General features: G+C 43.4%; 1 protein-coding gene across 1 annotated transcript in view; it reads right to left on the reverse strand.

Annotated features, from left to right (window-relative positions):
* magi1b (membrane associated guanylate kinase, WW and PDZ domain containing 1b) overlaps positions 1-24,542 on the reverse strand; it is a 254,807-nt gene that overhangs the window by 153,709 nt on the left and 76,556 nt on the right. The window contains exon 2 of the mRNA XM_084063211.1: positions 15,280-15,396. Within this exon, the coding sequence (XP_083919337.1) occupies positions 15,280-15,396 (117 nt within the window). The remainder of the gene's footprint in view (positions 1-15,279; positions 15,397-24,542) is intronic.

Genomic DNA, 24,542 nt, shown 5'->3' on the forward strand with positions numbered 1-24,542 from the left:
CTGCTACTTGTATTAGTATTGATGCATGCAGTATGATCACGTATAGGGTGCGTCACTTACAAAAAAAAACACAACAAGTTGAAATATGGAGATTTCTGTTTCTGCCCGACAACAACAATATGTGTTTTGATCTTCTGACTCCCTTACAGGAACAAACAGGGCTGGGTTTCCGTGTGTGTGTGTGTGTGTGTGTGTGTGTGTGTGTGTGTGTGTGTGTGTGTGTGTGTGTGGCGGGTCATGGGCTACGAATCCTGGGCACTCCTCTCGTCATTCAAATCCATTCCATTTACAACAAGACATCCCCTCCCTCAGCTTTTGACTTGTGTACACCCTCCCTGTCATCCACCTGTCACCCACTGGGACCCCCTGTCCACATGTCATCAACTGGGAACCTCTGTCCACCTATCCACAAACTTAAAGAGGTGGTGACATGGTTTTGCACTTTTTCTGTCTTTCATGTGTCTATGAGGTTGATAGAACTTCATTAAGCCCCCCTGGTGGTGTTTTTATGGTGTTTTATGTCTTCTCTGACTATTTTGAGTTTCTACCTGGAGGCTGAATCCTTGAGGGTCAAACGTGGCAATAGAAAAACAGCGCTTTAGTGACACAGTAAAAATATACCCTCCCCCTCATTGTCATAACACAACAGGTGTGGGCATGAGGAGGAGGAGGGACTAGGACAGGTGGGTGGTGCTAAGGTGGTGGAGGAGGTGCTAAGGTGAGAACCGGGTATACTTAATGAACTGGAGGCGTGTCCACATAAAAACATAATTTTAACAATTTCTGTACACTTTTTTGAAAAAAATCTTCCTCCTACTATAACCATAATACCTGATGATTATGTTTTAGGGGGGGAAAAATCACTGAAAATCATGGCACCCGGTCTTTAACTTTTTTTTGGGGGGCCTGGCCTGTAGCAGTCCCCACTCAATACACTCGCCTAACACAAAAGTTATTTGTTTACGTGAAGCCTAGCATACTATTACCTGCAGAATTCTACTTGTTTATGAAAAATGCAGTCGTAGGTTTTTATATATCGTTGCTGTCTGGCAGAAACCTCTCATCTCCATATTCTACATTTTTTGTGTTTTTTCCTAAATTAACGGCCTGCTTGATCATACTACAGTGACACACAAAAGCATCAAAAGTAGCAGATCTACAAGCTCGAAACGCGTCGCGAAGCGACGCGTTTCGAGCTTGTAGATCTGCTACTTTTGCTGTTTTTGAATTTGAATCCTGAAAAGTAACAGTTTTGGACACATGAGGTTTCCACCCGACAGAGGCCATAATAGTCTTAAACTATGCGGTAGAGTAAGGCTCCCGCATTGATCCCTATAAGGAATAGTATGCATTTTGTAATCCAATATGAGACGGAGTGGGGAGAGAGACTGATACAAGTTGCCACTCTATCCTTATTATTGACCTCCGTTTAGCTTCAGACAGATTCCTAAAGACAGCGTGTAAAGCTATTCACACGCATGAAGTGCCTTCAAAACTCGTTGAACAGGATGGCTGTGTGTGTGTGTGCGTGTGCGTGTGTGTGTGTGTGTGTGTGTGTGTGTGTGTGCGTGTGCGTGTGCGTGTGCGTGTGCGTGTGCGTCTCTGTGTGTGTGTGTGTGTGTGTGTGTGTGTGTGTGTGTGTGTGTGTGTGTGTGTGTGTGTGTGTGTGTGTGTGTGTGTGTGTGTGTGTGTGTGTGTGTGTGTGTGTGTGTGTGTGTGTGTGTGTGTGCGCGTGTGTGTGTGTGTGTGTGTGTGTGAGAGATATAGTGTGCCTCTACTACAACCAAGCCCTGGAATAACAGGATGTGCTCTCTGTGTGTGTGTGTGTGTGTGTGTGTGTGTGTGTGTGTGTGTGTGTGTGTGTGTGTGTGTGTGTGTGTGTGTGTGTGTGTGTGTGTGTGTGTGTGTGTGTGTGTGTGTGTGTGTGTGTGTGTGTGTGTGGATAGGTCCAAGTATGTTTACTCTCCTGGCAAAAACAACTTCCCTCTCGTACAGTACACGCAGTCGCACACACACACACACACGCGCGCGCACACACATATCCTGCGCTTGCCTTCCACAGTCAACAAAAACACAGAGAGTCTATAATTACAGCTAATTCCTGCTTAGTCCTCTTTTTCCATTGTTAGCTTCCCTATGGCTCTGCTGCAGGAGTGACATCCCCTGGTTCGCAGCGCCGCTTAAAAAGCACTACCGTCTTTGTTCAGGTAGTGCGACCACGGCGGCGGTTGCATCTGTGGATGCAATCTGTAGCCGCGCTCCTACCTAACACAGACAGACGGCTACCTCACACACGTCAACACACACACAGGTTTGTATTAATATACTTATGAGGATCCTCAACATGTTTGGGCAGCAATTTTACGAATATCTTAAACCGTAAGCCTAAAAGCCGAAAAAATAGCAGATCTATAAGCTCTATGAGCTTATAGATCGGCTCTTTTTCGGTGCATGACACTGGCACGCGACAAAGTGCATAAATTGTGTTTAACTCGTAATTCCAACACCTGAACCTAACCTCTAAAAATGTCTAATCTTGCATTTTTTTCAATCATAGAACAAAAAATGTTCTAGTGAGCACCAGGAAAACGGTCCGCACAACGCGTATACGTCTCGTATTCTACTATACTTGTGGGGACATGTGGTCCTCACAAGCATAGTAAAAACACACACACACACACACACACACACACACACAAGGTGAGGCAGGAGTATGCAATCCAACACCAGCACATAGCAAGAGTCCTCATCAAACAGCGCTGCTGGAATGCAAGTTGAACTGGTATTGGGGGGGGGGGGGATGCTATACTGTCTGCCACAACAAATCTGCGTCGTCCGCGTGAGTGTGTGTGTGCGTGCGTGCATGTGTGCGTGTTAGCTATAAGCTAGCTAGCACAAGCCTATGTAGCTTTGAGTGTGTGTGTGTGTGTGCGTTTGTGTGTGTGCGAGCGTGCGCGCGCGTGCGTGTATGTGTGTGTGTGTTCCAAATTACATCTCTCCATCCCTCCTATTCCCTTATCCGCCCATCCCCCCTCTCTTACCCCCCCCCCCCCCCCCCAAAAAAAAAACACCCCATCCCCCACTCCAGCCCCCTTCTCCCCCTCCCCTCCTCCACGCTGTCCTCTTAGCCTATATACCAGCCGCCCAATCGCCTGTGCCGCGAGCCCCGCGATCCATCACACACACGCACACACACACACACACACACAGAAAACGCATGCTTCCACAAAAGACGGCCCCTTGTATGAGCAGCGCGGAAGGGGAGGGGGGGGGTAAGACAGAGGGGAGGAAAGAGGAGAGGAGAGGAAGGGGGGGATGAGAGAGGGATGGAAAGGGGTGGGGTGGGGCGGGTGGACGTCGGGGACAGAGATTTTTTGGGGAATGCTGAGTGTGCGGATGGGGGTGACCGCAAGGGAGGCTGAGGGACGCCTTAGGAAGACGGGGGGGAAAGGGGGAGAGAGGAAAGGGAGGAGGGAGTTCTGTTGGCTTAAGAAGTCGTAACGGGAGTACCAGGAGAACGATATGGATACAAGAGGATACACACAGTAAAACCTATAGTGTTCATTTAAAGGTCTTTTTTTAGCGGTGCCAACCGCTCTACACTTGGCTTTGACTCCGTGTCTGTGTGTCTGTGTGTCTGTCTGTGTGTCCGTGTGTCCGTATGAGCCTGGGATGAGCACGGCAAAGAAGCAACACATACAAACACACGCACACACACACACACACACACACACACACACACACACGGACTTGGAGATTGCCTATGCCATCTCTCCTCTCATTGGCCACACATGCCATCGGTTGTCAAAGAGGGGTCCAGGGACCCCCAGGGACGTCCGCCCGTATGAGCACGGGATGAGCACGGGATTTTAAACAGCTACAACTCCAGTTTGCAGCATGCCACCAAGTCCAAATTTGGTATGTGGACTTAGACCACCAATACGGGACGAGCATGAATTGCTCAAGCCCCGCCCCCTCTGTCTTCCCATTGGCTGGCCTTTAAACAGCCATAACTCAAGTTCGCAGCATGCTACGGAGTACAAATTTTGTACATGGACTAAAACCACCAATAGGGACGAACTGTAATTAATTAAGCCCCGCCCCCTCTGTCTGCCCATTGGCTGGCCTTTAAACAGCCATCATTCCAGTTTGCAGCATGCTACCAAGTACAAATTTGGTAAGTGGACTCAGACCACCAATAGGGACGAACTGAAATGAGTTGAGCCCCGGCCCAAAGGCACCGCTTCCTTCACACAAGGTGTGATTTTGTTTTAAATAAGTAATATTTTAAAATAAGGGTTTAATAGCTCTATATGCTGATAGTACTCATTGCTATAGACTATAGCATTGGTTCTCAAAGTGGGGTCCGGGGACCCCCAGGGGTCCTTGAGGGGGTTCCAGGGGGTCCCCAGCTAAATGATAGATTAGGCATCAAATGGACCCTTATGGGTCTGTAACTCTGAGAGTGTACAAATGGAACCAAATGGACCCTTATGGGTCTGTAACTCTGAGAGTGTACAAATGGAACCAAATGGACCCGTTATTGACATAGATTTTACAATATAAATTGCGGTCCAAGTGATAGAAATGCCATTAAATGGGGGTCTGTAGCCTAATGCATGTCAAACTGGGGGTCCTTGAAATTAAAATGGTTGAGAATCACTGCTAGAGCTGTAAAAAAAATCTTCTCTTATGGGGGTCCCTGGCATATCTTTTGAAATGGGGGTCCGCGGGCTAATCAGTGTCAATTTGGGGGTCCTTGACATGAAAAAGTTTGAGAACCACTGGACTATAGTATAGAGTGTTTGTTCAGTAACATGAGTCTCTCCCCGTCTCTCCAGCTCTTTAGTAAACAGAAAATGCATTTTCGGGTCGGGATACTATTTTATCCAATCAGGAGAGAGAACTTGCACAGAATAAACAAACAGGTATAATTGGAAGTGATGGCACTAAGAAATGGGCAGATACAATTGGAACTGAAACACTGGGACACATACACTTGAAGCTGATAAATGGGTACTCTTTTCTGATTGGCTGAAAATGTTCTACCCACCTGAAAATGAATTTTCTGTTGAGCTGGAGAGACATGAAGACCCCTGTTACTGAAGAAACACTATAGTAATAATTACTATCAGAATATAGAGCTTTAACCTTTCAACAAAAAAAACGTTGTTTTAACCCCAAAAAAAATATCACCCTACCTTTAAAGGCCTTTGCAGACGTTTTTCGCACGACAATATCATTTTTTTGACACAGACACACACACACACAACTCTGGTGACACAGGCCTTGAGATGTGTACATAGAAGTGGACACACACACACACACACACGGTTCTCTATAACCTCATGCACACCGGCTCCGAATTTGCCGTGCGGCAAGTGGCTGTGGTGATACGTTTTTCTTCTTCAATTGAACCCAGTTCGATTCATGCGTCTTTTTATTATCTCTCTCTCTCTATGTTCAATGATGGGATATGGATTTAAGATGGCCCTCACCAACACACAGACACAACTCTGGTGACACAGGCCCTGAGATGACATAGAAGTGGACACACACACACACACACACACACACACACACACACACACACACACACACACACACACACACACACACACACACACGTTTGTGCATGATGAACGCACGTGAACAAACACACATGCATGTGTACACAAAGACACACCAAAAAAAATCTATTCTAGGTTAGCAATATTATTCCTTTGTTTGAACGTTGTTTTTCATCTCAGCGCTGAAGGCCAAGAAGATTGTCTGGGAGTTTACTGACAAAGATCTGTGCTGGTGGAGCTAGCGGGCCAAATATGTGTGTGTGTGTGTGTGTGTGTGTGTGTGTGTGTGTGTGTGTGTGTGTGTGTGTGTGTGTGTGTGTGTGTGTGTGTGTGTGTGTGTGTGTGTGTGTGTGTGTGAATTGCTAGAAGTCTTTGTTATATATTCGTGGAACAGTCACAGCAAGCTAGCTTTAAGCGCCATTCACACTGAGCACTACAACTATAAAGATAACTGTAACTATATCATTCACCATTGTATATATTGCCATCCACTTGACTTGAAAACAGGACATCAGGAACTGCAACAGCACTTTTGGCGCGCACGCACGCACGCACACACGCGCACACGCACACGCACAGCTTGCTTACATGTCTTTTCTACTGTATGCGTAATGCATCTCATGGAACGTAAGCAGATCGTCCTCAGTAGCAGACATGACTATCAGTAATATCACTCCTATCAAAAAATAAACAGGAACACGTTTCTTTACTTCCTCAAACTGTGCCAAGGGAACCCAGGGAGTGAATCATTCCTTAAAAAACTCTGCAATCACACAAAGCATATCGTCTCTGTCTGTCGGGGAGACACACCTCATTATGTTCAAAAACCTTTCAGGATTCAAATTCAAAAGCATCAAAAGTAGCAGATCTACAAGCTCAAAATGTGGTCGCGGAGCTTGCGGATCTGATCCTATTGTGTGACGCTGTAATATGATGAAGTAGGGCGTTAATTTCCGGGAAAAAAACACAAAAAGTTTGCAATAGGCTCTATTCACAGCAGCCATATTATGAAGACATTCACAGGTGTTACCAATGATACTAATGAAGGCTCTGTTCCATTCTGGTCAAACAGAGTCAGGGTGCTGATATTGTGCATGTTGGCTCACTGGAAACACTCTGCTACACCAGTGGGTCTACAGTTAGGGTCCAGGGACCCTCATGGGCTTCCAAATGGCCCCTTACAGGCGTGTAACTCTGAGTGTACAAATGGAACCAAATGGACCCGTAAGGGTCCATTTGGTTCCATTTGTACACTCTCAGAGTTATGGGGGTCGTGGAAACCACTGTGCTACACTAAATGGAACAGAGCCTTCATTAGTATCATTGGTAACACCTGTGAAGGAAGTGATAATATGGCTGCTGTGCATAGAGCCTATTGCGGTCGTGGGACCCAACTATATGCTTTGTTTCCTGCACACAACAACACTAGATGTTTATGAGTGCACATAGACCCCTTGGTGATTAAAATGGACGTCATGACCAGATCCCCCCCCAACCAACCCACCCACCCATCCTCCTCCACCAGAGTCTGGTTGACATATGGTGGCGGTGGAAGTATAATGCCGATAGACTGTCCTGAAAAATCCCCTGGAATACAGATAGCAATTTACGTGAGAGGGGTCATGAATAAACTAATTGGTAAAGGCAACCGATGAAAAGTCATTAGGGGAAAAGCCGTGCGTTTTTTTTTTTTGGGGGGGCGGGGGGGGGGGGGGGGGGGGGGGTGCATCTATTCATAAATTTTACCGCAATATAAAAAAGTGGTGAGGTATCTGGAGGCAATCGGAGGGACGCAAGGCACGGACATAAACTGAAAAGTCATTACTAAGTCGCTGTTCCGAGTCTTGATCACACACACACCCAGCCGCGCGCACACACACACTCCGAAGGGAAGGATACCGTTGCTGTCGGGCAGAAACCTCTCCTCTCGGTAACTTTGACTTTTCGTGTTTTCTCGTAAATTAACCCTATAAGACCTGGAACGCGTCTGTGTCATTTTTTTTTATTTGAGCTGAAAAGCATTATTTTACACTTTGGCTATTTTTGAAAAATCGTGAAAATGTGTGCAAATCTTTGAATATATATATATATATATATATATATATATATATATATATATATATATATATATATATTTTTTTTTTAAGCGAACATTTGTAACTCAAATCTTTTCTTCTGGGACCCCCTGGAACAAAATATTTTGAGATGGGGGTCCGCAGTCAAATATGTAATTTTGGGGTGCTTAACATGAAAAAGTTTGAAAACCACTGGTATTATAGCAACACATACGTTTTTTTTCTTAGGATTTTTGTTAGGATTTAGAAGACATTTGTAGAAGCAATGATTTGAGTAAAAAATGCTTTAAAAAAATTCCATGATTAAAAAAAAAAAAAGCAAATCTACAAGAGTGCCGCGCTACGAGCTTGTACAGTGATGTTGCTAGGTTTTCAATGTAATGGGTCCTGGGATGCAAGGGTGGTCTTTTAGATGGGTCCCAGGGACATTTTATGGGTCCCACAAAAATGCACAGCGTTTAACTCGTGTTTCATCTTATATGGTTATATTCATGTAGAACATGTATCTGAAAGAAAAGTACACAATTCCAAATCCGACAACTAGTACTTGCAGTACTTGATTTGGGTTTAGAAAATAGGCTTGCTATTTTCTGTTGCCCTGCAGCAGGCTTGAGAATCTTTTTTGGTGCCATTTTACACTAACATTATTTTTTTTTCCTTTTATTTGTATAGTTGATTTTTAATTCACGTTTGTTGTTTTCAAACGTGTTAACCATCAGGTCTGCTACGGGTCTACGTCATGGCAGAGACGTCACTTTTCAACTCCGCAACAGACGGCCCTTGTGTGTGTGTGTTACACGCAAAATCGTTACCCAAAGAATTCGGTCTGAGCAATGAGCATGCGCAAAATGGCGGCTCCCATGGATCCTTATTATCATTTGTATCGTCTTTCTAAGACTATTTCTACGTGGATTTTATCGTTTATAAAGTAGGATAAAGTAGGATGTGGCCATGCAAAATGGTGGTGTCCCATGGATTTGTAAAATATTCGCGGTAAAAAAAATATTTTACCGCGAATTATTTTCATATTTTTTTTTTGTTGGTGACAATTGTAGTGCGTCCCAGGACGCACCGATGGTGCCATGAATGCGTCCTTTTTCAATATGGTGCGTCAGAGACGCAGGACGCAGGCCTATGAGCATCTCTGCTTGTATATCTGCTATTTTTTGAATAGCTCAAAGAAATATAAAATGACACACATGCGTTCCAGGTCTTAAAGGCTTAACGCCCTACTTGGTCACACAAAAGTAAGCAGATCCGCAAGCTCGAAACGTGGCGAGAAGTAGGGGTGTGTGTTCAGTTAATCGATACGGCAATAATCGCATTGTATTCCTTTCCGATAAACATATCGATACGGCAGGAAATGCTGTGTGTGACGTGGCAAACAACAAAAACTCATCAGCATCAGTTTCTGCCCAACAGTGGCGATACATATGATTAAATCTTTTGCATTTATCCATCAAAACATTATTTATTTGTATTTGTATTTATTGCCTTGCTTTTTGTTTAAATGCTACATTTTTCAAATTGATTTGGAAACTTGAACATGCCGTATCGTATCGCGGCCTCTGTATTGTGATACGTATCGATCTTGAGGTTGTAGGCAATACCCAGCCCTAGCGCGTAGCAACGCGCTTCGAGCTTGTGGATCCGCTACGTTTGCCGTTTTTGAATTTGAACACTGAAATGTAGCAGTTTCGGACATATGAGGTTTTCCACCCCAAAGAGACGTCATACAAAAAACAATTGAAAGCCAGCAAAAAGTAGGCCTATGGCATAACAAAAGTGTTCGAAGACTTCAGCAGAGTGGGCTTCACAAACTGGATCGGGTTCAGAGAATAAAAACATTGCGAGAGGGGAGTCTCTTCGGTGCAACGAGACCGAAAATTATATCTAATGGAGTATAACAGCGGGGGCCATTTCTTACCCACCGGCTTTAGTTTCCACAGATAGAATTATGAGAAAAAGCCTTGCTTCTAAATATCGGTTTCGATATATTTTTCGTTAATTGCCCAGCCCAAGAGCAGTGGCTCCCAGGGGTCCTTTGGGGGGGTTCCAGGGGGTCCCCAGCAAAAGTAGTTAATACAACATATAATAATAATCATAATTAATAATAATTTTAACTACTTTATCCATTTATATATTGGCTATTCAAAAATAGCAGATCTACAAGCGTGTACGTCTGCAATATTTAAAAAAAGATACAGTATGAAAAATATCGGATATGCTTGGAATATTTTGAATAATTTTCTATTTTACATACAGCACATCTTCTATTCTAGGGGGTCCCTGGCACAAAATATTTTCAGATGGGGGTCCGCAGCCAAATACAGTCCTTGACTTGAAACCGTTTTGAGAACCGCAACTGCCGCAAAAACACAGAAGAGAACAGGCAACTGTCCATGTTGCAGTAAATTCTGCGCGTCCCTCTCATGCTGAGGTCATGGTCAATGGGGAATTTCTCCTCCCGTATCAAGTGGACGATAAGCTCCTATCCGATTGGTCCACACAAGTGGATTTAGCGGCCCCCTGGGACTTGGGGTTGAAACGTGAGAGGGGCATTTTACATCCATCCATCCTGCATCCTGAAAAGTAACAGTTTTGAACATAATGAGGTTTCCACCAGCGTTGCCAGATTCTGTGAGAGAAACAAGCAACCAGGTCTACGAAAACCAGCCCAAAAGAAGCGACTATGGGCCACGTGAGCACTTTAACATGTACATCAGCTATTTGAAAATAGCAGATCTACAAGCTCACAACGCGTCGCGATGCGACGCGTTGTGAGCTTGTAGATCGGCTATTTTCAAATAAAATCTCGCGGGGAAATTATAATAAGCAGATCTGGCAACCCTGGTTTCCACGCGACAGAGGCGATAGTTAAACCTACGCCTATGTGCTCTCTCTCTAATCAGTCCCATCATTACAGAGGATGAGACTGGAACACGAATGCACAGATGCTACTCTGTCAGGTCCTTATCACCTTAACTGACAATCTTCGCGGCTCCAACTTGCGGTGATTAACCCATTAAGAGCGGGAACGCATCAGGGTGCCATTTTAAGACACCGAGTGCCACGCTATGAGCTTGTAGATCTGCATTTTTTTGGGGGGAAAAAAATCGAGAAAAATTGTGCAAATCTTTCAATATATATTTTTTAAAGCCAACATTTGTAACTCAAATCTTTGCTTCTGGGGGATTCTACAAATGTCTTCTAAATCCTAACAGTTTTTTGAAAGATTGCTATCAGTGGTTCTCAAACCTTTTCATATCAAGGACCCCCAAAATTATTTGTATTTGGTCGCGTACCCCGATCTCAAAATATGTTGTTCCAGGAACCCCCCAGAAGCAAAGCTTTGAGTCAAAAATGTATATATACCAGGTCTTAATGGGTTAAGTTCACTGATGAAGACACGCCGGCGATAGAGGCCTGATGATCACCGACAACCAACCAGACGGCCTATACTACAGGAGGAGAGAGAGAGAGAGGGGGGTCAACAACCTGACACAGCTAGTGCCAGGAGGAGAACATCAACCCCTCTCTGTTCGACAAGACCATGAGACTGTAAAAAATGAATGAACAAAATGACGCAAAATGGTTTCTACAGACCGTAAATGAAGCCGATTTTTCAGCAATTGAAATCCGCCATCTTTAAAACTCATTCAGTGCCAGACTTAATTCTGGCACTATTTTTCGATTTTTCTTACACCTTTTCAAGTAGTCACAGAATATTTATCTCCAATATGATCGATCCCCTGATGGTTGCTAATCACTGAGGGTTGCACTGTGTGGTTTCACAAAATGTCAACGAGGTCATCGCGACCTCGTTGACATTAATTGTCTGCCTTTGAAAATAGCATGTCTGGACCAAAAATACATAGTAAAAAAAAGTACACAGGAGCCGAGATACAGCCTTTTTAAGTCATAAGTTAAACAAGAAGTGAATGGATCAGCAAATCTTCGGATCACGATATCTTGGGTTCTGAACCTTTTTTTTCCAAAAATGGACGTTTTAAACAACAGGCCATTCATATGAACTGTCACTTGAACTCACTTCCTATATGGACTCAATTTCAGAACAGGAAGCTGCACCCTTGGACAAGGCACATGCAGTGTTGCCAGATTCTGTTTGAGAAACAAACAACCAGGTCTAGGAAAACCAGCCCAAAAGAAGCGACTATGGGCCACATGCTCACTTTAACATATACATCAGCTATTTGAAAATAGCAGATCTACAAGCTCACAATGCGTTGCGACACATTTTTTCATCGGCCTCAGGTCTTAATGGGTTAAAGTGGTTGCACAGATGCGTTCCCGGTTTTAACGGGTTAACAAATTAATTACACTCTTGGGAGTGTGCAAATGGGACCAAATGGACCCCTTTTAAAAATAAAAAAAAGGGCCCCATTTGGTTGCATTTGTTTATAACATAACATCCCAGGGAAGCTGACAGAGCAAAACAGAGGTAAGTAAAGTGACAGAGGGGGGGGGGGGAGGGGGATTCTTGGATCAAGACATAACGCATTTAGTCGGCCCCGGCTATTGATCCCGTTGAGGAGGAGGAGGAGGAGGAGGAGGAGGAGGAGGAGGAGGAGACTACTAGCCCATCGATTTAGCAGTCACTGGACTCTTCTCTCCCTAATCAGACAATATTGGTAAAAGCAAATATCATGCTGATTAAACCATTGAGACCTGAAACTGTCTCATTTTTAGATTTGAGCTAAAAAGCATTATTTTACACTTTGGGCTATTCAAAAATAGCAGATCTACAAGCTCGTAGCGCGGCACCGAGTGCCGCGCTATGAGCTTGTAGATCTGCTATTTTTGAAAAATCGTGAAAATGTGTGCAAATCTTTGAAATATATATATTTTCAAAGCGAACATTTTTAACTCAAATCGTTGCTTCTGGGGGTCCTTGGAACAACATATTTTGATGGGGGTCCGCAGCCAAATACATATAATTTTGGGGGTCCTTGACATGAAAAAGATTGAGCACCACTGATATAGAAACATACGTTTTTCAGAAAACTGTTGGGATTTAGGAGACATGTAGAATCGGCTTCAGGTCTCAATGGGTTAAACAGACGAAGAGGAGGGAGGAGGAGGATGAAGAAGAGGGGGGGGAGTGTTAGAGAGCTTAGTTTAACCCATTGAATCCGGGAAACGCATCTGTGTCATTTTAGATTTCAGCTGTGACCATTATTTCATATTTTGTCTGTTCAAAAATAGCAGACCTACAAGCTCATAGCACGAGATCTGCTATTTTTGAAAAAAAATCTTGAACATGTTGTGCAAATCTTTGAATACATGCATTTTTAACTCAAATGTTTGCTTCGAGGTGGGGGGGGGGGTCCCTGGAACAACATTATTTTGATGGGTAAAAGCATCATTATCCAAAACGATATGTATTTGGCCGCCGACCCCCATCTCAAGATATTTTGTTTCAGGTTTCAGAAGCAAAAGATTTTTAGTTAAAAACGTTGTTTCCAAAAAGATAGATATTCAAAGATTTGGAAAAATTGTCATGATTTATTTTTTAAATAGCAGATCTACAAGCTCATAGCGCGGCAGAGCTTGTAGATCTGCTATTTTTGAATGGCCAAAGTATAAAATAATTGTTATAGCTAAAAATCTAAAATGACACAGATGCGTCCCTGGATTGAACGGGTTGAGCCCGCGAGTTTGGGCTCAAGCGTGGACACTGAGCGATTAGCGCGGGAACCTGGTGCACCGTTTTGATAGGCCATCGCTGCCTGATACTGCTCGAAATGCTGGTATCGGCGAGTATGCCAAGTATATGCCATTCCGATACCACGTCATTTATCGCATGACGATTTTTCATATTTGGATCGCTTCAGTGGATGTTGTACGACTATTTTATACTCTTAATGTACTATTCACATTGGAATCGGTATCAGGAAGATTTTTTTTTTACCAGGTTGCTCGAAGAGTAACCGGGTCTAAGAAGAGACTGATCGACTAGTCAACACTTTCTCGACACTTTTTCACCATTGGCTGATCCTTTAGCAAATGAGGGCTCAATGTCCTCTCAGAATATGGGATCTAAAGACGACCCACAATACTGTGTCCGGCCACTGTATGTATCTCTATGGTAAGCGGCGCTGTTGCTCGATGTCCTCTCAGAATATGGGATCTAAAAACGTTGCCGTGTTGAGTGAGAGAAATAAGCAACCACATGGGATCTAAATACGTTGCTGTGTTGAGTGAGAGAAATAAGCAACCACATGGGATCTAAAAACGTTGCCATGTTTAGTGAGAGAAATAAGCAACCACATGGGATCTAAAAACGTTGCCATGTTGAGTGAGAGAAATAAGCAACCACATGGGATCTAAAAACGTTGCCGTGTTGAGTGAGAGAAATAAGCAACCACATGGGATCTAAAAACGTTGCCATGTTTAGTGAGAGAAATAAGCAACCTGGTATAATACGACTGTGTCATGTGCTTGTTTTATAGGTACATCTCTAATCACAGGCGCGCGCATGGCTTAAGATTGAAACGCCGGGGTTTAAGTGGGCGACCGCTCAGTATACGTCCTGTCGAGCATGTTTCTCCCAGTGTTAAGAAGACAGCTTCATCCAATCCATACATGGATCTACAACTCGGTCCTTCCTACAGCCAGGAGTCATTGCATATATGGTCAGGCTCCGTAGAACCTAGAGGGGCTGCTTGTTGTATAGCTCCGCAATTTCCCCGGGGGCTCACACACACACACACACACACACACACACACACACACACACACACACACACACACACACCACATAAATGACAATGGTCTAATACTCCATTTGCATCACGTGGGAAAAACACACATAACCAGATGTACTAATACGATGCATCACGTGGGAAAAACACACATAACCAGATGTACTAATACGATGGCTTCCATCAGTAAAGTGAAGACATGGTATCTGTGTTAGCCCATTAACATTTTTGGATTTCTTTGGCTATTCAAAAATAACAGATCTGCGGGCTCATATGAGCTTGTAGATCTGCTATTTTTGAAAGAATCATGAACATTTTGTGCAAATGTTTGAATATACTTTTTAAAGCGAATATTTTAAACTCAAATCTTTGCTTCTGGGGGTTCCCTGGAAAAAAGAAATTGAATAAATGTTGGCTTTAAAAATATATATATTCAAAGATTTGCAAAAAGATCTACAAGCTCATGCGCTCCCGGATTGAATGGGTCTAAAAAAAAAAAAAAAAAATATATATATATATATATATATATATATATATATATATATATATATATATATATATATATATATATATATATAATAACATAAGCTATTCAGAAAACTTAGAACAGTGGTTCTGAAAAATAGCAGATATACAAGCTCACATTGCGCCACTGTGGCCGCGCTGCGAGCTTATACATCTGCTATTTTTGAAATGTTTTGAAAGTGTTTGAAAAAGTGTGTGTGTGTGTGTGCGTGCGTGCACGCGCCTGACTGCCCCGTGCATAACGCGAGCCAACCAATCACCCCTGACCGACCGATCGGCTGTGTGCAGCATCGCCACCGATGACGACCCTTGGGGTGCAATAAGTAGCCATAACTGAGGCTTGTTATAATAATAAAGACTCGGCATGGTCTCGTGTATACTCACAAGGCACGGCGTGGCGGTAAAGGTTATCTCGGATGGTCTGCTGGAGCTCGTGGTCGGGCGACGACTTCTGGAAGCGCTGGCTCAGGTAGTGCTTGAGGTCCTTGTTCAGCTTGTTTCCTGTCAGAGGGGGGACACAAACAGGAAGACAGCTGTTAACTGCATCCCCACATAACTCATTCAAATCCGCTGCTGTGTTTTCTCCCCCCCTTCTCCCACTCCTACACTGAATCAAAACAACGATGCCGGCAGAAAACAGCAACGCTCAACCGCATTTCTGTCATTATCTCTGGAGGAGGAGATTATATTTTCGCCCCTGTCCGTGTGTCTGTGTCTGTGTGTTTGTGACATATCAAAATATCATGCATCTACGGTGAGTGAGTATTATGTGTTATTTCGTCCACGTTTCATCTCTGCGATCTAGTACACAAGATGTTGATGTTGTGGTCGATGAAGAGTCCCACGGTCATTAACCCATTAAGGCCTGAGGTTCCGATTCTACAAATGTTTTTTGAAAAAAAAACGTATGTTTCTATGTCAGTGGTTCTCAAACTTTTTTTACGTCAAGGACCCCCAAAATGATATGTATTTAGCCGCGGACCCCCGTCTATTGTTTTTTTTCCCAGGGACCCCCAGAAGCAAAGATTTGAGTTAAAAGTGTTTGTTTTAAAATAATATATATTCAAAGATTTTCACACATGTTTAATATTTAAAAGAAATAGCAGATCTACAAGCTCGTAGTGCGGCACTCGCTATGAGCTTGTATATCTGCTATGTTTGAATAGCCAAAGTGTAAAATAATGCTTTTTAGCTCAAATCAAAAAGATGACAAAGATGCGTTCCACTCCTACATACCATCTCAGAGCTAGGTTACAGATGCAGACTGTTTGTTTTTAACAACTTGGGATGCCCCAAAAAAAAAAGAGGCAAAAAGGCTGGTAAAGTAGTGTGCTGTCTCCGGCTATAATTGGCAGCCGCCATATATAGCGGCAGACGCTGCTATTTATACCCATAGAGTACTGAGTGACATGCTTATTGTATCATGAATATATATGCCATGATATTTTTAATGTAACCTTACTGCACCTATACTAAGTGCGTCCTTGTATGCTCTCCTTTATGTGGACATAAATACATGTGACAAGTGGTTCCCAAAGTGGGGTCCGGGGACCCCCGGGGGTCCTTGAGGGGGTTCCAGGGGGTCCCTAGCAATAGACCATATTCACACGGCGGCCATATTGCCATTAAGTCAATGAAATGCCACCCCAGTTGCCATAGCAACGCAATGTTAAATTCCAAAATGGCCGCCGTGTGAATATGGACTATAGTAGTTCACATAGCATCACAATTATTTCAACCACTTTATCCACTTAGATGGCTAGTCAAAAATAGCAGATGTACAAGCTCACAGCGCGTCACTTCGTGCCGCGCTGTGAGCTTGTACATCGGCTATTTTTGAGAATGCTTGAAAAATATCGAAGAATGTTTGGAGCATTTTTGAATTTTGAGTTATGGGGGTCTGTGGCCTATACTACATAGTAAACTGGGGGTCCTCGAAAAGAAAATAGTTTGAGAACCGCCGCTCTATGAGGTGAGGAGAAAGAACAAAGAAATCGAGCGACGCTACAAGCGGCATCAGTTTGCAAAGCGACGCGCCGCCAGAGCTGTGTCGTTAACAGTGATGCCGCACACCTGCTATCGTCACTCAGAGGGGTGCCTGGCTCTGGCCTAGTCTCTCTCTCTCTCTCTCTCTCTCTCTCTCTCTCTCTCTGTCAAAGCAAGGCTGGCCAAACCCTGGACAAGGCAGCAAACAGTGGCTGGCTCTCGCACCACAGATCAGCCCCCCTCCCACTGCTAGGCCATCTGGTCGGCAGACACACATTTAGGCTGCCGAGGAGCATCAAGGCTGTAAAAGTGTCTTTCTTTCTGTGTGTGTGTGTGTGTGTGTGTGTGTGCGAGTATGTGCGTGTGTGTGTGTGTGTGTGTGTGCCCAGGGTTGCCAGATCTGCTTATTATAATTTCCCCGCAAGATTTTAGTTGAAAATAGCAGATCTACAAGCTCACAACGCATCGCATCGCGACGCGTTGTGAGCTTGTAGATCTGCTATTTTCAAATAGCTGATGTAAATGTTAAAGTGCTCATGTGGCGCATAGTCGCTTCTTTTGGGCTGGTTTTCCTACACCTGGTTGCTTGCTTCTCTCACAGAATCTGGCAACACTGTGTGTGTGTGCGTATGTGTGCACTTGTCATGTTATGCTTGATTTGTACTTATAGCTGTGTGTGTGTGTGTGTCAGTGTCATGCACCGAAATAAGTGCAAAAATCACCATCCGAAAAATGTCAATGTCCTCACAAATGTATAGTAATACAAACAGTGTTGCCAGATTCTGTGAGAGAAACAAGCAACCAGGTCTAGGAAAACCAGCCCAAAAGAAGCGACTATGGGGCCACACGAGCCCTTTAACATATACATCATCAGCTATTTGAAAATAGCAGATCTACAAGCTCACAACGCGTCGCGATGCGACGCGTTGTGAGCTTGTAGATCGGCTATTTTCAAATAAAATCTCGCGGGGAAATTCTAATACGCAGATCTGGCAACCCTGAATACAAACGTGCGTGTGTATGTGGGTGTGTTTATGTCTGTGCATAGACATGCGACGACATTACAGTCGGTGCACACATGCGACAACACAAAAACAAACAATAGGCAATCATCCCAGGCGTCATCTGGCTGAGCGTGTGCTGTGATGATCATAGATAGGTCCATAAACAAATAAACACAAAACCGACACCTCCGTTTACGGAATGTAAACTCCCCCCGCCCCCCAATACCCAATCACGATAGTTCCTTCGTGAATAAAACAAATCGGCCTCTTTATATTGTTGTCTTCCACTTGCACTGTATGTTTGCACAGTTCTCATTAATTAATGACATTATATGTGCAATCCTCTTGCTCGCTGTAACAGTCTTTGACTGGCCATATTATTTGGTTTCTTGGGCAAACAACCAGACCGGCGCATTAAAACATCCCTGGATTCTGTTGCCATGGTAACACACACTCTGTGCGTGCGTGTGTGTGTGTGTGTGTGTGTGTGCGTGTGTGTGTGTGTGCGTGCGTGTGTGTGCGTGTTCGTTCACTTCACGCGCGCGTGCCGAGATCCTTGTAAACAAAACGAGCAAGGGGTTTAATAAGATGATTGAAGATGTGTTAACCCATTCCATCCGGGAACGTATCTCTATCATTTTAGATCTCTTTGGGCTATTTTTGAAAAATCTTGAAAATTTGTGCAAATCTTTCAATATGTATATTTTTAAAGCGAACATTTGTAACTCGTTCGCGATTTTTCAAAAATAGCAGATCTACAAGCTCATAGCGCGGCACCGAGTGCCGCGCTATGAGCTTGTAGATCTGCTATTTTTTTAATAGCCAAAGAAAATCTAAAATGACACAGATGCGTTCCCGGGATTGAACGGGTTAACGACCAAGCAGTATACATTGAATAGCAGAGCTAACACAAATCACCCAATAAACCCAGACAGTCGAGCCCGAAATCATAACATCGCTCAATATGAACTGGGGGTCCGGGACCGCTCTCATCATGACTTAATAACACCAAATCAAGGTAGGAAAACGCCATGTCCGAAATTCTCCTTTAAACCCTCAATACTTGATAAAAACGGACCTGTAAAGAGCGCATTAAAAGAGTAGTTCACCCAAAAAATGACTTATTTTCTATCAATTACACACCCCATGAAGCCTTGAATTCATGGATTTATTTTGTTTTTTGTCGCATCCCTAAGCCAATAATTTGATGGCCGGGTGCATTTCCGGTAGGAGACACAAAGAGTCTACTTTGAGTCTCCTACCGGATACATTAGCATCTGTCCGCCGCTAATCAAATTATTGTCTCAGGAATGCGACAGAAACCCCCCAAAAAATCCATTAATTCAAGGCCTCATGGGGTGAGTAATGGATAGAAAATAAGTCCTTTTTTTTGGTGAACTACTCCTTTAATGGTAACTGTAAGTTCTTTCTTGTCTCTTATTATCCGCACTTGTACATGTATCTCTTTTGAACGCTGACTCTAGGAGCTATATGCTCTAATTCCTATGCGTTGGTGCAAATGGCAGATAAAGTGTGTGGTAGAGAGCGAACTCTGCGCCCTGCACCACGCACGGTTCACCACAGGTTCAACCCCCCGGCGGCGCTGCCTCTGGCATGACCGGGGCGCCCGCCATGCGGGGTTGACAGCAACGGCATAGTACACATGATGGGGAATTGGCAATTATTAAATAGGGAGAGAAATTGGCATAATAATAATACAAAATATTATTATTATTATTATTATTATTATTATTATTATTACACACCATGTGCTCATATCGCTGTTGTCAGGCAGAGACCTCTAATCTCCATTTTGTTTTTTTCCTAAATGAACGCCCTACTTGATCACACTACAAGTGTCACACAAAAGCATAAAAAGTAGCAGATCTACAAGCTCGAAACGCGGCGCGAAGCGGCGCGTTTCGAGCTTGTAGATATGCTACTTTTTATGCTTTTGACATACAGAGCTTCAATGTCTGTTTAAGAATTCCGTCTTGAGCCTTGAATTATGTACATACACCACAAATGTAAAAAATAAAGAATACTACGTCAGGGAAAGCAACAGGAAAATGTAAAAGGTACACACACACACAATTAAACACAGCTGAAAAAATAAATAAAAATCACAACATTCATACTGATAAACCAACAAGGTTCTAACAAGACAACATATGGGGCCAGTAAACGAACCAACATATAAAGATGGAGGCTTTCCATAAGCAACTCTGACTACGTTCCCATCTCGCCGTCCAAAGGCTGTCCCTATAGGAGGGAAAGCTCTCTCTCTCCCGTTTCAGACCCATCGCCTGGTGTTGCTCCTCGATCCTCGCAAACAGGTGGCGAGCCGACACCAGGGCCAACAGGGAGGTTATATCACAGCCACCCCTGACAAACACGCGTACATATGGTTCTGCATACCAACTACCGGAGTTAAGCCATTGAAAAACCATTTGGTCTCAGACTTTTTTTTTTCCACATCAAGGACCCTCAAATGATTATGTATTTGGCTGCAGAACTCCATCTGAAAAGAGTTTGGGGCCCGGGACCAAGCCCCCAGAACCGCTGAGAAATCTTGAAGCCGCCACCCCAGTGGCCAAAGCTGTAACTGCAGGCGGGGAGAAATACATGCGCGAGCAAAACATACTGATATATATTTATATATATAGATATAAATATGTAAACATATTAAACATAAATACATATGCATTTACATATACATAGGCATCTCCAGTGAATTTCATAAATATCTCGCGTTCAATCCCTGACACACGGGCTGCCGTAGAACGCAAAAAGGACACTAGTGCGCATGCTCATAACTCTATGGTGTGTCCAAAAACGACTCAATAATTCTACTTCCGGCAGGCTTCCGGGTGCTTCAAAACGCCACTGAGCACATCCATTGAAATGATAGCTGGGGGCGGGGCAATCCGCCCTCTAGTTATATTATACCTCTATGCCCGGGACCCACCCACCCACCCCCCCCACTCGCACACAAGATTTGCGTTGTTTGTGTCATGTTTCAGAAATATTCCAAAAGTGTCACGAATCATGAACGCAGCATTGCCGTGAAATTTCGCACGGTAGTGATGAGCGGGCCGACCCGTAACCCGCGGGACCCGCGGGTCAAACCCGCGGCGCGGGTGGGTCGAGTCAGGATTTCAGAGGCAATTATGCGGGCTGCGGGTGAGCGGGTCAGCCGCTCTTACACGCAAAAAAAATAAAAATAATCACATGCTCTTGTTTTGTCTTTATTCCTAATAAAAATAAGAATAATAACAATAAAACAGTTTGTATACACTTGGGGTGTATACTTGAAGATTATTTTCCTTCATGATTTTACCCATTTTCTTTTTTTTTTAACGCGGGTCGCGGGGCGGGTTGAGCCATAGATTTATATATGGGTTCGCGGGGCGGGTTGAGGCGACTTGGTTCCGTGGCGTGGCGGGTCATGAAAAAACCCAACCCGCACATCACTATTGCACGGACACTGCCAGTATAGGCCAAGGAAGAACCGCCACCCCAAATGTTTCTCCTCGGCCTCGCGGTGCCACTGTAGGAGCCCGCTCCCCCTTCTTGAACGAAACATCGAGGTGGTGCCATGGTTTTGCACTTTTTCTGTTTTTCATGTGTCTATGAGGTTGATAGAACTTCATTAAGCCCCCTGGTGGTGTTTTTATGGTGTTTTATGTCTTCTCTGACTATTTGGAGTTTCTTCCTGGAGGCTGAAACCTTGAGGGTCAATAGAAAAACAGCCATTTGATGACACAGTAAAAATATACCCTCCCCCTCATTATCATAACACAACAGGTGTGGGCATGAGGAGGAGGAGGGACTAGGACAGGTGGGTGGCGCTAAGGTGAGAACCAGGTATACTTAATGAACTGGAGGCGTGTCCACATAAAAAACACAATTTTAACAATTTCTGTACACTTTTTTGAAAAAAAATCTTCCTCCTACTATAACCATAATACCTGACTATTATGTTTTTGGGGGGGGGGGATCACTGAAAATCCCGGCACCCCGTCTTTAAAAGATTTTGAATAAAGAATTGACATTCACTCACTTTAGCCTTACTTTGTCGTACGACAAATAGCCAAAATAGCTGATCTACATGATCAAATGTATTTTGCCTATACTGACACAACCCAAAATTGGGACGGTAGCGTGAATGTGGTTTAAGCAGCGTATACCCACGATGGCACCTGGCGGGTGCCATTACATAAGCCTTAATCCGGTTATATAGATTCCGTCGTCCCCTCAACCCTTGTCTTTTTCTCTCTTTATCTTGATGGAGCGGCGATGCTTTAACTCATTAAGACCGGGAACGCATCTGTGTCATTTTAAGAGTGCCACTTTACGAGCTTGTAGATCTGCTATTTTTGAAGAATCGTGAAAATGTGTGCAAATCTTTGAATGTATGTTTTTAAAGCGAACATTTGTAACTCATGTCTTTGCTTCTTACCAAATGTCTTTTAAATCCTAACAGTTTTGTTTGAACAACTTTGTTCATGTCAAGGACCACCCACAATGATATGTATTTGGTCGTGGACCCCCATCTAAAAAAATATGTTGTTCCAGGGACCTCCCCCAGAAGCAAGGATTCGAGTTAAAAATGTATACATACATTCAAAAATGTGCACACATTTTCACAAATTTTCAAAAATGGCAGATCTATAAGCTCTTGTATAACTGCTATTTTTGAATAGCCAAAGAAGTCTTAAAAAATGACACGGATGCGTTCCCGGTCTTAATGGCTTAACCCATTAAGACCGGGAACTGTGTCATTTTTATATTTGAGCTAAAAAGCATTATTTTACACTTTGGGCTATTCAAAAATAGCAGATCTACAAGCTCATAGCGCGGCACCGAGTGCCGCGCTACGAGCTTGTAGATCTGCTATTTTTGAAAAATCGTGAAAATGTGTGCAAATCTTTGAATATATATTTTTTTAAAGCGAACATTTTTTACTCAAATCTTTGCTTCTGGGGGTCCCTGGAACAAAATATTTTGATGGGGGTCCGCGGCCAAATACGTATCATTTTGGGGGTCCTTGACATGAAAAAGATTGAGCACCACTGATATAGAAACATACGTTTTTTCAGAAAACCGTTGGGATTTAGGAGACATGTAGAACACAGCTTCGGGTCTCAATGGGTTAAAGAAAATGAGCGGGCATCCTTCAAGGGGCAGGACATGGTGAATGACAGCGCCCGTGAAGGATTGCCTGATTGATAAACGAGGGGAAGGCAATCACTTAGGGGACACGTCGATTAACCAGAGAGGGCCCATCCATCCATCCCGGCTCCGGCATGTCCTCCGCCAGTGCAATCGGTAAGTGCTGACCTGCGAGCGTGGCGGTATAGGGCCGCCCCCACTGATCTCCTGAGCCTCTCGCGTCGATACACAAACCTCCCGTACTCATTAGTGGGAGTATCCCAAAGTTTTTTTGGGGTGCGCTGCTGAGCCGTGCACTATTTGTCGTCATGGGGGGGTCGGGCAGGGACCGTATAAGCGGTGGAAATATACTGTGAATTCACTGATTTATCCTGAATAGGTCATTAGCAGTGGCGGCAATTTTGCGGTGCCACGTATAGAAACCCCATTCATTTTTTTCCCATAGAGATTTACAAAGATATTTGTATGAATTATTTTAGGCCTGGAACCATGTCATACAGGCTCCTGATGAATCATGAACATAACACATTTGATTATGTGTCCAAAAAGTGTTTTTAAACCGACAAAGAATATATACACTATATCAAATGTAGTAAATAATATAATTAAATAATATAATATTTTTGGACACAGAATCATGATTCACCAGTAGCCTGGATAGCTTGGTTTCAGGCTCCAAATAATTTACTGTATACAGTATATATTTTTTAACTTTTTTTTTAAATCTCTATGGGAAAAAACTAATGTGCTTTCTATCTGTGGCACCACACAATGGCCACCACTGTGTTTGAAAGTATAGCATGCATAATATCAAGAAGAATGCCCCGTGTCGTTTGTTGTCGGGCAGAATCCTTGTATACTGTACAAGGGGAAGAACCAGTGTTCCAATGAATCCTACGTAGTTATTTAGTCACAAGCTCGTGTTGATACTTTTAAGTGTTTCAATATTCATAAAACCCACTGACTTAACCCATTGAGACCTGAAGCCGATTCTACAAATGTCTTCTAAAACGGTTTTCTGAAAAACTTATGTCTCTATATCAGTGGTGCTCAAACCTTTTCATGTCAAGGACCCCCAAAATGATATGTATTCGGCCGACGACCGCCATCTCAAAATAGTTTGTTCCAGGGACCCCCCAGAAGCAAAGATTTGAGATAAAAATGTTTGCTTTAAAAGAATATATATTCAAAGATTTGCACACATTTTCACGATTTTTCAAAAATAGCAGATCTACAAGCTCGTAGCGCGGCACTTGGTGCCGCGCTACGAGCTTGTAGATCTGCTATTTTTGAATAGCCAAAGTGTAAAATAATAGTTTTTTAGCTCAAATCAAAAAATTACACAGATGCGTTCTAGCTTAATGGGTTAACCACTTTTGTGTGCGTTGTGACCTTGTAGACGGGCTATTTTCGCAACTTTTACGCAATACTTTAGTACGACATTAATTTATGGAAACCAAAACAACCATAAAATGTTTAAAA

Source organism: Gymnoscopelus microlampas (genome assembly GCF_963454915.1).
Source record: "Gymnoscopelus microlampas genome assembly, chromosome: 7".
Lineage (NCBI taxonomy): Eukaryota > Metazoa > Chordata > Actinopteri > Myctophiformes > Myctophidae > Gymnoscopelus > Gymnoscopelus microlampas.